The 17,340-nt window shown below is 41.7% G+C and overlaps 1 protein-coding gene across 7 annotated transcripts in view; it reads left to right on the top strand.

Moving 5' to 3' along the window:
- Window positions 1-16,824, top strand: part of LOC106022288 — a 91,357-nt gene extending 74,533 nt beyond the window's left edge. For all 7 annotated transcript variants that reach the window (XM_040755169.1, XM_040755167.1, XM_040755174.1 and 4 more), the window contains one exon: window positions 16,036-16,824. In XM_040755169.1, the coding sequence (XP_040611103.1) occupies window positions 16,036-16,085 (50 nt within the window). In that variant the 3' untranslated portion in view covers window positions 16,086-16,824. The remainder of the gene's footprint in view (window positions 1-16,035) is intronic.
- The last annotated feature ends 516 nt before the right edge of the window (window positions 16,825-17,340 follow it).

Raw genomic sequence — 17,340 nt, 5'->3', positions numbered from 1 at the left:
CTAATAGTTTTTGAAGATCATTAAGAGTCCGGTAACGATCTCTTCTGATCTGTACTTTCTGCGGTCTAATTTTCTGAGCGTCTATTTTATAACCTAAATAGTTAATAGAATCTCCTATTTGTATTTTTTCTGGGGCAATTTGTAATCCCCAGCGAGGCAAAGTTTCCTTTACTGCTTCAAACACCTTTTCTAAAGTATTCTTATTTGAATCAGACAGTAATATGTCATCCATATAATGATATATTAATGAATGTGGAAATTTTTTGCGAATTATTTCTAGAGGTTTATGCACAAAATATTGACACAAAGTTGGGCTATTTAACATACCTTGAGGCAGTACTTTCCATTGGAATCTCTGTACCAGTTGGGAATTATTATAGGTAGGTACTGTGAAGGCGAACTTTTCTCTGTCGTTTTCTTGTAACGGTGTGGTGAAGAAGCAATCTTTTAAGTTTATAACTATAATTCGCCAATCCTTAGGTATTAGAGAAGGTAACGGCATCCCAGGTTGTAGAGACCCCATAGGCTGAATTACCTTGTTGATGGTTCTAAGATCCGTTACCATTCTCCACTTACCAGACTTCTTCTTCACAACAAAAACAGGTGAATTCCATGCACTAGTTGATTCCTCAATATGTCCAGCATCTAGCTGTTCCTGAACTAACTTCTCCAAAGCCTCTAACTTCTAAGATGGCATAGGCCATTGACCTACCCAGACAGGTTCATCTGTTAGCCATTTTAAGGGCAGAGCTTTCGGTTGCTCTGTAGGTTTGACATTAGCATCCTGTTTTTGTACAGCCTGTATGTTTGGCATCTGCTTTCTGTAATGCCTTACAACATTTCTTCTACCATCTAGAGTTTGTCTACGATTCATATCTGATACAGGAGGAATGTTAATTTGGGTATTCCATTGCTGTAATAAATCACGACCCCAAAGATTCATAGCAATATCTGCGACATATGGTCTCAAACTTCCTCTCTGCCCTCTGGGCCAATACATTCTATGCATCTGACACTTTGTTTCACATGAGATAAGGTCCCGATTCCAAGAAATTGAACATTTATATCTTTAAAGGGCCAACCTACCAGCCAGTTTTTTGTGTTGTTATTGTTAAATCTCCTCAAGTGTCTAAAACCCCATAAAATAATTTATTATTCATTTTTACAGCTAATTTGGGTCTACGATCTTGTACAGAATTTTGCCAGAATATATGTTTTTTGTTTCCTCCAGTATTAACTAGCTCCTTCTCATTAACTAATCTGTTATCCACAGTGCCATTAGTCTTTACGATAGGCTGTGGATTTTCTAATTGTCCTGAGAGAGGCTGTCCTCCACTGTTACAGGGAAAGTTCTAATCACCTTTGATCTTGGGGCCTCTTCATAACCAGTTTGGTCTTGCGGGTCAGAAAATTGCTTCTTCCCAATACTCTTACTTTCGGAAGCTTCAAAGCCATTCTTCAAACCATGAAGTTCAAGGGCCTTGGCTTCCTGTCTCCACAAAGCTTTCCACTGTGTTTGGGAAGACTGGCACTGCAGATATTAAATCATTCCAATCTGAGGGAGTTATCTTATTAGTAGTAGCCCATGTATTTAGTAACTGTTTTACATAAGGGCTGTGGACCCCAAAATACATTATCGCTTGCTTTATAGCTTTCATTTCTTTCATGGGAATAGGTTCCCATTTATGTGTAGTGGAACCAGTTTGGTTCCTCCGCGATGCTGCCTTTTCTACCATGGTTACTGGAAAGGCCACCTTAGGATGTCTAGTAGCCATATTTCGTTTATTTCCTGGTAGCCTAGCATCTGTTGATTCAACATCTGATGTTTCAGATGATGTATCTTCTAAAGATTGAAATTTTGCAACCATGTCATCCTTTAGGCCTGGGATTTCCTCCATTAAAAATTGTTCCAAGTCCTTGGACTGTTCATTGAGGTCTGGAATTTCCTGCATTAAAAATTGTTTTAAGTCTTTGGACTGTTCAGTTAAACGTGATTCCAAGCTTTTCATACCATCCTCCCTAAAAACTCCAAAGGCATCTATTTTTCCTTCCAGAAAACACATTCGGTCAGCTAGATAGTCCTTATTGTCAGACATAGATTAAATTGACCCTGCTAATTTTGAAAATCCCTCCTGGCTAGACTCCATCTTAGCCATAAATGTAGTGGACATTTAAATGAATGTGTCTCGAAGGTTGTCCTGATCAAATTTAACTAAATCCCCTTGTTCCTGAATTTTTTACTCTAATTTTTGATTTGACTATGCCAATTTGGAAAGTTCAACCTGGTTTTACTCACTCTTAGCCATAAATGCAGTAGACAGTGAATTAAATGTGCCTCGAAGATTGTACTGATCAAATCCCAAATTATCTGTTTTGGTAACTAAATCCCCTTGTTCCTGAATTTTTGACTCTAATTTTTTAATTGACTCTGCTAATTTGGAACGTTCCACCTGGTTAGAGTCAGTCTTGGCCATAAATGCAGTAGACATTGAATTAAATGTGCCTCGAAGATTGTTCTGATCAAATTCCAAATTATCTGTTTTGGTAACTAAATCACCTTTTTCCTGAACTTTTGACTCTACTTTTCGATCATATGCACATGTTTCTTCCATGTGATTACATGTATTAATGCACTAATCACAAGCATGGCACACATATACATATGAAAAATATCATAATTGTCTTTTACTGCATAATCCATCACATTGGTAAGGAAATCTCTAAAATTCTGCAGTGTTAAATTACCTGCCATGTTATAATTAGATGTTCCTACCACCAATTGGTGATTCCTAAAATGGAAAAGTCACCTCTTGATTTGTCTCAGATTAAAATACCTGTAGTTACCGCACGTGGCCAGCAGATGGCGGAGGTGTACTGCCAAACACTGCCTCTCTGCGGAAAATCGGATGCTTACCAAGGAACCTGTGAAAACTTAGCGAACAGATTTGGGAACAAAGAGGAGTTGCAGAAGTTGCACTGCAGCGGAGCTTGCAGTGGCTTTAGTAGCTGCTAAGCCCGTGGAAGGGAGAAGTGGGTCAGTGATTGTGCTGCAGGACGGCAAGGGAATCTTCTGGAGGGGGACGGCAGGGGGGAGTGGGCAACAGATGGCCGCGGGCAGCAGAAGGCCGGGGTGCCTCGGCCAGGAGGGCAGTTCTTGCCACAGCCAACGGTGGGGAGCTCATCTTGCTTGGCGGCCGGCCTTTTGTGGTGGTGGCGGCATCCTGCCCCAGGATCCCAAGCAGCAGCAAGAGAAGTGAGGAATGGAATTCGGAAGAAATGGGAGCAAGCACGCACAATGCAGCTGCAGCCATAGCAAGAGGCCAGGAGGCTGGAATGCAGATTAGCACTCAATTCGGGATGCCAAGTCAGGCGGCCACAGGCCACAGAGGCCTGGGCTTCCAATCCACTCAGCTGACACCAGATAAAGAGAATATTCAATGCTATAATGAAAACAATATATTTATTTACCAGAGAGAGAGAGTCGCACAAGTTAGGAGTTAGAAGCATGGCTGGCTTTCAAGAGAAAAGGGAGGCTCCTTTTCCTTTTCCTTCCTTTTTTTTTTTAAATTTTATGAGACAGGGTTTCTCTGTATTGTTTTGGAGGCTGTTGGTCCAGCCCAGCCTCGAACTCACAGAAATCCGCCTGACTCTGCCTCCCGAGTACTGGGATTAAAGGCATGCGCCACCACTGCCCGGCCTTTCACTTCCTTTTATATCTACCTGTGTTAGTTTACATGCCCCGCCCTCATAGGTGGATAGCTTTGTGGGGTTCACTCCTACAGGTATCCTCTTTGATTTCTTTCTTTAGAGACTTAAACTTCTTGATATACATATCTTTCACTTTTTTGGTTAACGTTATTCCCCAGACCTTATGTTTATGGCTAATGTAAAGGGTGATGTTTGCCTGATTTCTTTCTCAGCCACTTTATCATCTGTATATAATAGGACTACTGATTTTTTTGAGTTTACCTTGTATCTTGCCACTTTGCTGAAGGTGTTTATCAGCTCTAGCAGTTCCCTTGCAGAGTTTTTTGGATCACTTATGTAAACTATCATATCATCTATAAATAGTGAAAGTTTGACTTCTTCTTTTCCTATTTGTATCCCCTTTATCTCCTTTTGTTGTCCTATTGCTCTAGCTAGAACTTCAAGTACAATATTGAAGAGATATGGAGAGAGTAGACAGCCTTGTCTTGTTCCTGATTTTAGTGGAATTGCCTTGAATTTCTCTCCATTTATTTTCACGTTAGCTGTTGGTTTACTGTATATAGCTTTCATTATGTTCAGGTATGTTCCTGTTATCCCTGATCTCTCTAGGTGCTTTATCATGAAGGGGTGCTGGATTTTGTCAAAGGCTTTTTCAGCATGTACTACGATGATCATGTGGTTTTTCTTTCGCAGTTTGTTTATATGGTGGACTACATTGATAGATTTTCTAATGTTGAACCATCCCTGCATTCCTGGGATCAAGCCTACTTGATCATGGTGGATGATTTTTCTAATATGTTCTTGAATCAGGTTTGCTAGTATTTTATTGAGTATTTTTGCATCAATGTTCATGAGGGAAATTGGTCTATAGTTCTCTTTCTTAGTTGTGTCTTTGTGTGGCTTGGGTATCAAGGTAGTTGTAGCCTCGTAAAAAGAGTTTGGCAGTGAGCCTCCTGCTTCTATTGTGTGGAATACTTTGAGGAGTATTGGAATTAGCTCTTCTTTGAATTTCTGGTAGAATTCTGCACTGAAGCCATCTGGGCCTGGGATTTTTTTGGTTGGGAGACTTTGATGACTGCTTCTTTTGCATTAAGGGTTATAGGTCTGTTTAGATTGTTTATCTGCTCTTGATTTAGTTTTGGCAAATGATATCTATCCAGGAAATTGACCATTTCCTTTAAATTTTCAAATTTTGTGGAGTACAGATTTTCAAAGTATGCCCTGAGGATTCTCTGGATTTCCTCAGTGTACGTTGTTATGTCTGCCTTTTCATTTCTGATTTTGTTAATTAGCATGCACTCTCTCTGCCTTTTGGTTAGTTTGGACAGAGGTTTGTCTATTTTGTTGATTTTCTCAAAGAACCAACTCTTGGTTTCATTGACTCTTCTCAATGTTTTCCTGGTTTCTACTTGATTGATTTCAGCCCTCAATTTGATTATTTCCTGGCGTCTGCTCATCATAGGTGAGTTTGCTTCTTTTTGTTCTAGAGCATTCAGCTGTGCTATTAATTCTCTAGTATGACTGTTCTCCAGTTTCTTCATGTGGGCAATTAGTGCTATGAACCTTCCTCTCAGCACTGCTGTCAGAGTGTCCCATAAGTTTGAATATGTTGTGTCTTCATTCTCATTGAATTCTAGGAAGTCTTTAATTTCTTTTTTTATTTCTTCCTTTACCCCATGGATGGTGCAATTGTGCATTGTTCAATTTCCATGAGTTTGTAGAGTTTCTGCGATTTGTGTTATTGTTGAATTCTAACTTTAAAACATGGTCGTCTGATAAGACACATGGAGTTATTCCAATTTTTTGTACCTGTTGAGGTTTGCTATGTTGCCAAGTATGTGGTCAATTTTAGAGAAGGTTCCATGTGGCACCAAGAAGAAGGTTTATCCCTTTGTGTTTGGGTGGAATGTTCTATAGATGTCTGTTAAACCCAGTTGGGTCACAACTTCTATTAGTTCTTTTGTTTCTTTGTTAAGCTTCTGTTTGCAGGTCCTGTCTAGCAGTGAGAGTGGAGTGTTGGAGTCTCCTACTATTAGTGTGTGAGATTTTATGTGTGATTTGAGTTTATTAATGTTTTTTTCACGAATGTAGGTGTCTTTGTACTTGGGGCATAGATGTTCAAAATTGAGACTTCATCTTGATGGACTTTTCCTTTGATGAATATGAAATATCCTTCTTCATCTCGTCTAGTTTGTTAGATATTAGGGTTGCTACACCTGCTTGTTTCTTGGGTCTGTTTGATTGGAAAATCTTTTCCCAACCCTTTCCTCTGAGGCAATGTCTGTTGTTGTGCTTGAGATGTGTTTCGTGTATGGATAAGAAGGATGGGTTCTGTCTTCGTATCCATTCTGCTAGTCTGTGTCTTTTTATAGGCAAGTTGAGACCATTGACATTGAGGGATATTAATGACCTTTGATTGATGATTCTTGTTTGTGGTTGATTTATTGGTAGTGGAGTTATTTTGTGTAGGTTCTCCTCCCTTTTTCTTTTGGTGTTTGGTAAAGTGGGATTATCTATTGACTGTGTCTTTGTGAATCTAGATATCTTCGTTGGGTCTAAGTTTTCCTTCTATCACTTTCTGTAGAGCTAGATTCATGGATACGTATTGTTTAAATCTGGCTTTGTCGTGGAATATTTGTTTTCTCCATCTATGGTAATTGAAAGCTTTGCTGGACATAGTAGTCTGGGCTGGCATCCTTGTTCCCTTAGTGTTTGTAGGACATCTGTCCAGGATCTTCTGGCTTTCATCGTTTCCATTGAGAAGTCAGGTGTAATTCGGATAGTTCTGCCTTTATATGTTACTTGGCCTTTTTCTTTAGCTGCTCTTAATATTTTCTCTTTATTCTGTAGGTCTGATGTTTTGATTATTATATGGCGAGGTGTCTTCTTTTTCTGGTCCAGCCTATTTGGTGTTCTGTAAGATTCTTGTATTTCATAGGCATATCGTTCTTTAGGTTAGGGAAGTTTTCTTCTTTGATTTTGTTGAATATGTTTTCTGTACCTTTGAGCTGTATTTCTTTGCCTTCTTCTATACCTATTATTCTCAGGTTTGGCTTCTTCACGGTGTCCCATATTTCCTGGATATTTTGTGTTAGGGATTTGTTGGTTTTGAGATTTTCTCTGGTTGACAACTGTATATCCTCTAATGAGTCTTCAATACCTGAGATTCTCTCTTCTGTCTCTTGTATTCTATTGGTGATACTTGCATCTGTAGTTCCTGATCTTTTACCCAGCTTTTCTATTTCCAGCATCCCCTTGTTCTGTGTTTTCTTTATTGTTTCTATTTCAGCTTTCAATCCTTCAACTGCTTGAATTGTTTCCTTCATTTGTTTGGTTGTTTTTTCTTGGTACTCTTTAGATTCTTTGAGAGATTTGTTTATTTTTTGAAATTTCCCCCCATTTCATAGATTTTTGTTTGTTTGTTTCTTCTATGTCTTTAAGGGATTTCCTCGTTTCCTCTTTGAGGGTCTCTATCATCTTCATAAAATGATTTTTGAGGTCTGTCTCCTCTGCTTCATCTATGTAGTGCTTTTCAGGTCTTGCTGGTGTTGGTTCTTTAGATTCTGGTGGGGTCATGTTGGTCTTTCCATTGCTGAGTGAGCTCTTATTCTGTCTTCTTCCCATCTCTTCCTCCAGTGGGTGCAGATGGGTTATTTCCATCTCTACTAGTCTTCTTTCCTGAAGCTGAAGCTGGAGATGCTGGAGGTTGGGGCCTGCAAGGGCTGATGCCTTTCCTGAAGCTGGGGTCTCTGGAGGTTGAAGCCTGGAAGGGCTGATGCCTTTCCTGTGTGGCGGGGTCTTGTGGATGACAGGGGTCTTTCATCTTCCATAAAATAATTTTTAAGGTTTGTCTCTTCTGCTTCATGTATGTTGTGCTTTTCAGGTCTTGCTGGCATTGGGTGTCTAGAGTTTGGTGGGGTCATGTTGGTCTTTCTATTGCTGAGTGAGCTCTTATTCCATCTTCTTCCCATCTCTTCTTCCAGTGGGTGCAGGTGGGGTCTTTCTGTCTCCACTGGCCTCTTTCTTTCCTGAAGCTGAAGCTGGGGACTCTGGAGGGTGGGGTCTGGAAGGACTGATGCCTTTCTTGTGTGGGCGGGTCCTCTGGATGCCAGGAGCTGGCCCCAGAAGATTGAGGAAGTGGGTGATGGGCAGAGAAGTATTCCCAGAGGGACCCAAACTCACCTGAGGCTGGGAACGCCAGAGGGTGTGGTCTGCTTGTTTATACTTATATTTGGTCTGGACAGATAGTTATGTGTGTGGCATTTGTCTGTAGGTGGGGTGCCTAAAAAGGAAACCTAGGTTTGGTTGTGTGTGTGTGTGTGTGTGTGTGTGTACTTATATAGATGGTCTTGTTGGCTTACGTGTGTGGGATTTGTCTGTACTAGAGGGATGTCTAAAAGGATGACTAGATGTGTGTGTGTATGTGCACACATGTGTGTATGTGTGTTTGTTTATGGGTACTTTAGTTGTTAGATAGGGATAACCTCACATTATCCACCACACTCCAGACTGTAATGAGCCATTCTGGTTTAGGAATGGGGCCAGTGTCCAACATGGCCCAATAACTAGCAGTACAACCTGAGATCCAGCAAGTTGTGCATCATAGGAAGGGGTTCAGCAGAACCTGATGCCTGGCATTGTAGCATGTCTTCAGAAGAATGGTGTCCAGCAATGGTAATTCCTCCCAAGTGTGCACGCCTGATAGGGGGATAAGGTTCCATCATGGTGTGCTAGTTGTCCATTAACGTGCAGTAGGAGGTCAAACATAACTGGGCACCTAGAAGTGGATGAGTGGTGACAGGGGTGGTGGTCTCTTCAATGTGTTTGATGAATATCACTGACTGTCAGAGGGTAGCAGTGGAAGAAGGGCATGTCCAGTTGGGCCCCAATGTTAGCTTATGGATGAACTGGTGTCCATCAAGGTCTGATAAGCATATAGTAGCAGGTTGGCCATGTGGAATGTGATGTCTGGGAGTGTTAGACACTTCTGAGTATGGGTGAGGCAGTTAGGGTGTCAGAAGAGCCTGAGACCTAGCAGTGCCTGATGGGGTATTTATATCTCTGGCCAGTGTATGCCTACATATTGTGCAATCTGTCAAGCTTTGCAGGACACGGCCTAAGTCCCATTTTCATCAAAAAGACCTGATGATTGCAGTGAATATGGGTGGCATCAATGGTGTGTGTATCAGGGCCTCATTCCTACAAGTGTAGAATTGTGCTGGGAATTACGTCCAGCATGCCCTCTTCTAAACTTGTAGTGTAAGACCCTATAACGCATACAATTGATGATAACTAAATTCATTTCTAGGCATCAGGCCTGCTTGATATCCCCTCCCTGACTGTTATAGGCTCACATACACTGACACGGCTTCCATCACACATGCAGTGCATGACTGTAGTAGGGAACAGAACTGTGGGACCCATGAAACATCAGTGGGCACTGAGCATCAATGAGGTGCAGTTTGTGTCCAGTGGGTCCTAAGAAGTAGCTCTGCAGGAGGAATGGTTGAGGGTGTTCTAATAGGATTTGATACAGATTCTATGGAGGGCTCCCTAGTTGGTGTCCAGTAAGGCCTGACATGGAGAAAATCACATGGGGCTGATGCAGAGCTGATTCTAATATGAGCCAACGTATCTGGGGAGGTGTATGGGGATGCCACATCAACAGGTGACAATTACTAGCAAGGATGTTTGAGCATAGCAGATGAATGGGGTCACATCAGGTCTTGACTCCTCCTGGTGTGAGGTGGTTGCAAAGGGGCATCCTGAACTGATATTTAATAATGTATGAAGACTTTGATGCATGAGTGTGTGTGGGTAAAGAAACGTATCAGGTAGGGCCTGATTGCTAATGTATGTGTGGTTTGTGGGTTGCAGGTGTCTATCAGGCCCCGACATCTATAGTTTTGGCAAATGTGGAGTGTTCATCACAGTCTGGGTGTGATGTATTCATTGCAGGGGACCAAGAGGGTGATGTGCTCTGTGTGGTAGACATCTAGTAGTGTGTGTGGAACAGGCATGGGGCGTGTGCAACTCTAGGCTTTCTGGGCTCCAGGAGCAGCAGCATGGAGACTCCCCAGCTCCAGCAAGTCCTATGTATTTCCTATGCTCAATCTCACTCTTATACTGGGCTGAGGTATTTGAAGCCATAAGCAAAGCAGACAGAGCTGGAAGTGGCCCCCAGCTCCGGATAGTGATCACTCTGCTTCTGGTCCTTATCTTCATGCAGCAATCTTGAGCTGCGAATGGGTGTAAAAGAGAGGAGAGCAGAGCCCATCATTCTGTCTGCCTAGCATCCCCTTCACGCTGCCTAGCACTGAACCACCATCTTGTTGTCTTCTGGGGTGTGACAGTGTCCAGCCTTCCTCTAGATGTCGTAGGTTGCAGTGGTCCTCCAGCCATTCTCCAGCTTCTGTCTTTTCTTGACTCAGGCATCAGAGCTCATCTGATCACAATTCATCTTCTCTCTTGTTTCTGGTCTTCTTCCATATGAAGCAGAACTTTTGCAGGTCTCATCTGTAGCTCTTCCATGAACATTGCAGTGTTAGGATCTGGAGTCAGCTGTAATATTTGAGAGTCTTTTCTTTCTTCTAACAGGTTCCTTGTTCCTTGCTTTTGCATACTTGTCCTGCCGTCCTATAGGAGAGACCATTTTCTCTGCCTTGACTTCCTGGGTGCTTCTGACAAAAATCAGCTACATGATCTAGGTGGGTCTGTTACTGGGATTTGGTTCCATGTATCCAGTCTCTGTTCCTCCCCTGTCAAACTTTATGGACATCTGAGAGTTTACATGATGTTATGGAACCAGAAGTACAGAGTCTGCCATATCTCCTAGGATTAACCCCAGTTGCTTGTTTTATTTGTTGTTTGGGCATCAGATGGGCATTTTTCTGAGCCTATGTGAAGAAAGATCTGTCACATTAACAACAGTGACTGCTGTTGAGGAACAGGGGTCTGAAAGCTTATATTCCTTTGGATTCCACAGAAATCGTAAGTGTCTTGAACGCCAATTAGTATAAATTCTGTTAGAGTTCTCCTTCATTTCTTCCGTAATTGCTTCACCTGCACACAGTCTCTATTCAACCCAAGTGAGAAACAGCACAAGTAGATGACCTCAAATGAGCCGTGTCCATGTTACTGGTGACCTAGCCAACAGGGTCCATGGACACTGTGCTTTTTGTGCATTCCAGTCTAGTTGTCATGTAGAAATGCCCACTGGCTTCACAATTCACTGCTTAGAGTTGTTTTTTATCTGTTCAGGCAGGTTTCCTGAGTCATCTGTGAGGAAAGAAAGGCATAAGTATCCTTTTTGCACCGTCAAAATAGACACAGCTCCACAGTGTGGTGGAGATTCCACAATAAAACATCCACTGGGAAACTTTCTTCTTTTAATGTATGTTTTTTTAATTTAAATTAGAGACATGCATGTTTCAAATGTCTATCCTGGCTCCCCCCTTCTCCCTCCACCAGCTCCACCCCCACCCCCCCACCCCCAACCCAATCCCCACATCATTTCCCAAGGAGGGTAAAGCCCTCCTTGGTGGGATCTCCAAAGTCTGCCATTTCATCCAAGGCAGGACCTAGGGCCTTCCCTATGTGTCCAGCTAAGAGAGCATCCCTCCATGTGGAATGGGCTCAGAAAGATCATTTGTATACCATGGTGAACACTAGTCTACTACCCAAAGCCCCTGAGATTTCTGAGGCCTCCTCATTGACACAACATTCATGCAGTCTGGATCAGTCCCCTGTTGGCCTCTTAGTTATCAGCCTGGGGTTCAAGAGCTCCCCCTTGTCCAGTAAGCTGTCTTTGTGGGTTTCACCAGCACGGTCTTGACTGCCTTGCTCATCACTCCTTCAACTCTGTTACTGGGTTCCAGGGGGTCAGTTCAGTGTTTAGTTGTGAGTATCTGTCTCTGCTTCCATCAGTCACAGGAAGAAGGTTCGAGGATGTCACATAAGGTAGTCACCAACCTTATCATCAGGTAGGGGCTATTAAAGTAGTCTCTCCGCTGTTACTTAGTTTTCCCATTGGTATTATCATTGTACATCTCTGGGAATCTTTCCTCAAAGGTATAATGACTCCAACTATTGTGGTATATCCTATCCTGGTCTCCTCTACTCTTACCCTGAATCAGCCTTCATGCTCCCTCATGTCTTCTTCTACCCTCCTCTTATCCCACTCTCTTTTTCCTGTTTCCCTCTCCTCTCCCCCCCCCCCCCCTTGTTACCAATCTGCTCAGGAGATCTTGCCTCTTTCCACTTCTCTGGGGGTATAATGCATATCTCTTGGGAACCTCCCTGTTTTCCAGACTCTCTGGCCTCAGTGTTGTTTTGATTTGCATTTCCCGCATGGCTAAGGATGTTGAGCACTTTGTTAAGCATCTCTCAGCCATTTTAGTTTCCTCTATTGAGAATTCTCTTTTTTAGTTCTGTACCCCATTTTTTGATTGGGTCCTTTGGTGTTTTGGAGACTTGCTTCTTGAGTTTTTTGTAAAATTTGGAGATAGCACTCTTTCAGATGTGGGGTTAGTGAATATCTTTCCCCAATCTGTGGTTTGCCTTTTTGTCTTGCTGACTGTGTCCATTGCCTTACAGAAGCTTTTCAGTTTCAGGAGGTCCCATTTATTAATTGTCGATCTCAGTGTCTGTGCTACTGGTGTTATGCTAAGGAAATGGTCTCCTGTACCAATTTGTTCAAGGGTGCCTCCCACTTTCTGTTCTAAAAGGTTCAGTGTGGCTGGATTTATGTTGAGGTCTTTGATCCATTTGGACTTAAGTTTTGTGCATGGCTATATACATAGATCTATGCACATTCTTCTACATGCCAGCATCCAGTTATGCCAGCACCATTTGTTGAAGATGCTTTCTTTTTTCCATTGTATATTTTTAGCTTCTTTGTTGAAAATCAGATGTTCATACATGTATGGGTTAATATCAGGGTGTTCAATTCGATTACATTGGTCTTCCTGTCTATTTTTGTACCAATACCAAACTGTTTTCAGGACTATAGCTCTTTATTGAGCTCTAAGTCAGGGATGGCGATGCCTCCAGATGTTGCTTTGTTGAATAAGGTTGGTTTGGCTATCCTGGGTCTTTTATATTTCCATACAAAGTTGATTATTGTTCTTTCAAGGTCTGTGAAGAATTGTGCTGAGATTTTAATGGGGATTACGTTAAATCTGTATATTGCTTTCAGTAAGATTGCCATTTTTACTATGTTGATCGTACATATCCAAGAGCATGGAGGATCTTTCCACCTTTTCTTGTCTTTAATTTCTTTCTTTCTTTCTTTCTCTTATTTTTTTTTGGTTTTCTCTGTATTGTTTTGGAGGCTGTCGATCCAGTCCGGCCTGGAACTCCCAGAGATCTGCCTGTCTCTGCCTCCCGAGTGTTGGGATTAAAGGTGTGCACCACCACCGCCCTGCTGTTTAATTTCTTTCTTTAATTACTCAAAGTTTTTGCTAAACAAGTCTTTCACTTGTTTGGTTAGCATTACCCCAAGGTGTTTTATGTTGTTTGTGGCTATTGTAAAGGACGATGTTTCTCTGATTTCTTTCTCAGCTCTTTTCTTGTCTGTATATAATAGGGCTACTGATTTTCTTGAGTTGATCTTATATCCTGCCAATTTGCTGAAAGTATTTATCAGCTGCAGGAGTTCCCTGGTGGAATTTTTTTGGTCACTTATGTAAACTATCATATCATCTGCAAATAGTGAAAGTTTTACCTCTTCCTTTCCAATTTGCGTCCCCTTGATTTACTTTTGTTGTCTTATTGCTCTAGCTAGAACTTCAAGTACAATATTGAAGAGGTATGGAGTGGACAGTCTTGTCTTGTTCCTGATCTTAGAGGAGTTGCATTGAGTTTCTGTCCATTTAGTTTGATGTTGGCTGTTGGTTTGCTGTATGTAGCTTTTATTATGTTGAGGTAAGTTCTTGCTATTACAGATGTCTCCAAGTCCTTTATCATGAAGGGGTGTTGGATTTTGTCAAAGGCTTTTTCAGCATCCAATGAGATGACCATGTGAGTTTTGTTTCTCAGCTTGTTTATATGGTGGATTACATTGATGGATTTTCATATGTTGAACCAACCCTGCATCCCTGGAATGAAACCTACTTGATCATGTTGGATGAGTTTTCTGATGTGTTCGTGTACCAGATTTGCCAGTATTTTATTGAGTATTTTTGCATCAATGCTCATGAGGGATATTGCTCTGAAGTTTTCTTTCTTACTTCTATCTTTGTGTGGCTTGGATATCAGGGTTATTGAAGTTTCATAGAAAGAGTTTGGCAAAGACCCTTCTGTTTCTATTGCGTGGATGCTTTGAGAAGAATTGGTATAAACTGTTCTATGAATTTCTGGTAGAATTTTGCACTGAGGCCATTTGGCCCTGGGCTTTTTTCAGTTGGGAGACTTTTGATGACTGCTTCTAGTTCTTTAGCGGTTATAGGTCTAATTTAAATTGCTTATCTGTTCTTGGTTTAATTTTGGCAAATGATATCTATCCAGAAAATTGCCCATTTCCTTTAGATTTTCAAATTGTGTGAAGTACAGGTTTTCAAAGTATGACCTGATGATTCTCTGGATTTCTTCAGTGTCCGTTATGTTGCCCTTTTTGTTTCTGACTATGTTAATTTGCATGTTCACCCTCTGTAGTTTGGTAAGTTTGGATAAAGGTTTGTCTATCTTGTTGATTTTCTCAAAGAACCAACTCTTCGTTATATTGATTTTTTGTAGTGTTTTCCTAGTCTCTGCTTTATTGATTTCAGCCCTCAAGTTGATTATTTCCTGGCATCTACTCCTCCTGGGTGAATTTGCTTCTTTGTGTTCTAGAGCTTTCAGTTTTTCTGTTAGTTTTCTAGTGTAACTATCCTCCAGTTTCTTCATGTAGGCACTTAGTGCTATGAACTTCCCTCGTGGCACTGCTTTCAAAGTGTCTCATAAGTTTGGGTATGTTGTGTCTTCATTCTCATTGAATTCTAGGAAGTCTTTAATTTCTTGTTTTTATTTCTTCATTGACCTGGGAATGGTGGGTGTAATTGTGCATTATTCAACCTCCATGATTTTGTAGAGTTTCTGCAATTTGTGATGTTGTTGACTTCTAATTTTAACTCATAGTGGTCTGATAAGGTGCATGGAGTTCTTCCAATTTTTTGTACCTGTTGAGATTTGATATGTTGCCAAGTATGTGGTCGATTCTTAAGAAGGTTCCACATGACGTTGAGAAGAAGGTATATTCTTTTTTATTTGAATGGAATGTTCTGTAGATGTCTGTTAACCTCAATTGGGTCATAACTTCTATTAGTTCATTTGCTTCTTTGTTAAGCTTCTTTCTGGAGGTCCTGTCTAACAGTGAAAGCGGGGAGCGAGAGAGAGAGAGAGAGAGAGAGAGAGAGAGAGAGAGAGAGGGGGAGAGAGACAGAGACAGAGAGAGAGAGAGACAGAGAGAGAGACACACAGAGAGAGAGACAGAGAGAGAGAGAGACAGACAGAGAGAGAGACAGACAGAGAGACAGACAGAGAGCGCCAGTACCCACCCCATCCTTCTACACCTTCCTTCTTTCACATACACAGAACCAAAATCACAGCAAAAGGGACTCATAGATCCCTCCCATCTGACTGGCAGGTCTGCTAGAGGCTCTGATTGGCTAATGAGGCCTGAGTGACAAGACCAGGTGAGCAGAGGATACACAGCACAGTGGTTTAAACTGAGAAAAGAATTCTTGTATGTCCCCAGAGTACATAAACCATGAGGTGAATCCTAAGGTGGGGGCTTTTTCTAACCACCGTAGGGGTGGAGTCATCAGTAGCAGGCATTTTAGGGGCAGAGTCTGGATTGAAGTAACGCCAATTGAGCACCCACCATTAGCACCTTAAGGGCAGGGTTTGGAGTGGGTCTACCAAATATTCCAACCTCTTTGCAAAGATATAGAAGCCAGTAGGGCTTCAACCTAAAAACCCAGACTCCCTGGGCATAGGGATATCAGTTTAAGTCTGGCTTCTTCCTGGTGACAAGGGATGATGTGCAGAGGTAGGGAGGGAGTCAGGACTAGGTGGACTCTCTTTCAGCAGGAAGTATGGGTGGAGAAGTTTTCCCTTAGCTGCCACCTCATAGACCTCAGGCATCTCTACCTTCAAGAGGCTGAGAATGCAGGTTGGGTTAACCTTGCACCACAACAGGGAGGTGCAGGTGGAGACAGGCTGCTGTAAGTCCAGGCAGTGTTTGGTAACACTGACCCAATCCCAGCCCTCTGGGTGCCAAGGGCAGGTCCTCCCTGGAACCACCTCAGTTCAGACTAATGGTGGATCTCATCACCTTTTTCCATACAGGGTTTCTCTGTGTGGCTTTGACTGTCCTGGAATTCATTCTACCAGTCTGACCTGGAGCTCACAGAGATCTGCCTGCCTCTGCAGGTGCTGGAGAAGCTAGGTGGGTCTGCAATGTTGAAATGCAGGAACTCTGTCAAGCAGCAATGGTCACCATTTGATCCACGCCATTATTTCACAACATAGCTCCATGTGTTATGGATATGTATATAAGTAATTGTTATTTGAAATTCCATGCCTCTTCATATCCCCATTATTTTCCCATGGGGCACTTCATCTTGAAGTACTGCCTTCAAAGGAGATCATCCAGAGAAGCTTTATAATGTCATGACAATGAGATTTATTACAAACAAAACAAAACAAAATTTGCTGTTGTATGTGTGTGCTTGTAATGTGATTACAGATTTTTAGATCATGACATTTATGTGGAGACTACAAGTCAACATACAGGGGCCTACTTTTGGCCTCCAACTAGTGAAAGAGTAGATTGATAATATTCTAATTTCCCTGGGAATCTCATTGTGGGAAAAGACTTGAGTCTTCCAAATGAGAATGTCTCCATAGGAAAAAATATTTACTTCTTATCTGACCACCTTACAGGATAAACAGGAACTAAGAATGTGGGAGTGTTTTAGAGATGGGGAAAATTCGTTATTGGGTTTCCTTAGATTATTAATTTTTGCATATATTTGCCCTTTAAGCCTGTTAGGATGCCAGGAATGTATCATTTACTGTATATTTTGTTTATTGTTCCAAATTAGTCAAACAGAATAAATATGTTTCAAATTTTTATTACTTTAGTCATTTTCTCCTTTGTAGTATATTTCTTCTCTTCTTTAAGAGCAGTATTACTGTGTCTCCCTGTCTGGCCTAGAGCTCACACTATTGTGTAGGCTTGTCCCAGGGAGGAAAGGCGCACTACCGTATCGTCGCTAATATAAGCGCGCACTCTGGGAGACACTGCAGAGAGAAAAGGGTACAGTATCTTAGACCAAGATCAAGATCTTGGCTGCTAAAGAGACTAAGTCTATTAGCACAAAAAGAAATATACTTCTAAGAAGAATTAATAAAACATGGGGATTCAAGGTAAGTGCCAAGGATTTAAGAATCAGAGACGATAAAGACCAGGCTGCTGAGAGATCCAGGGAAATTACTCAGCACTTAATGATGATGGCTGCATTTTACTGATTCCTCATGGCAACACACTGTGTAGCATTTAATTGTGAATCATCCTACTTTACCCCTTACAAAACAGCTTTATTACTCCCAGCTCTCGGGTGCTTTCAGATATTAAGACATTTTCCCAGC

Source organism: Mesocricetus auratus, unplaced genomic scaffold, assembly GCF_017639785.1.
Source record: "Mesocricetus auratus isolate SY011 unplaced genomic scaffold, BCM_Maur_2.0 Super-Scaffold_100011, whole genome shotgun sequence".
NCBI lineage: Eukaryota > Metazoa > Chordata > Mammalia > Rodentia > Cricetidae > Mesocricetus > Mesocricetus auratus.
The sequence above is the reverse complement of the archived record's forward strand: the minus strand, read 5'-3'. Positions and strand labels throughout refer to the sequence as shown.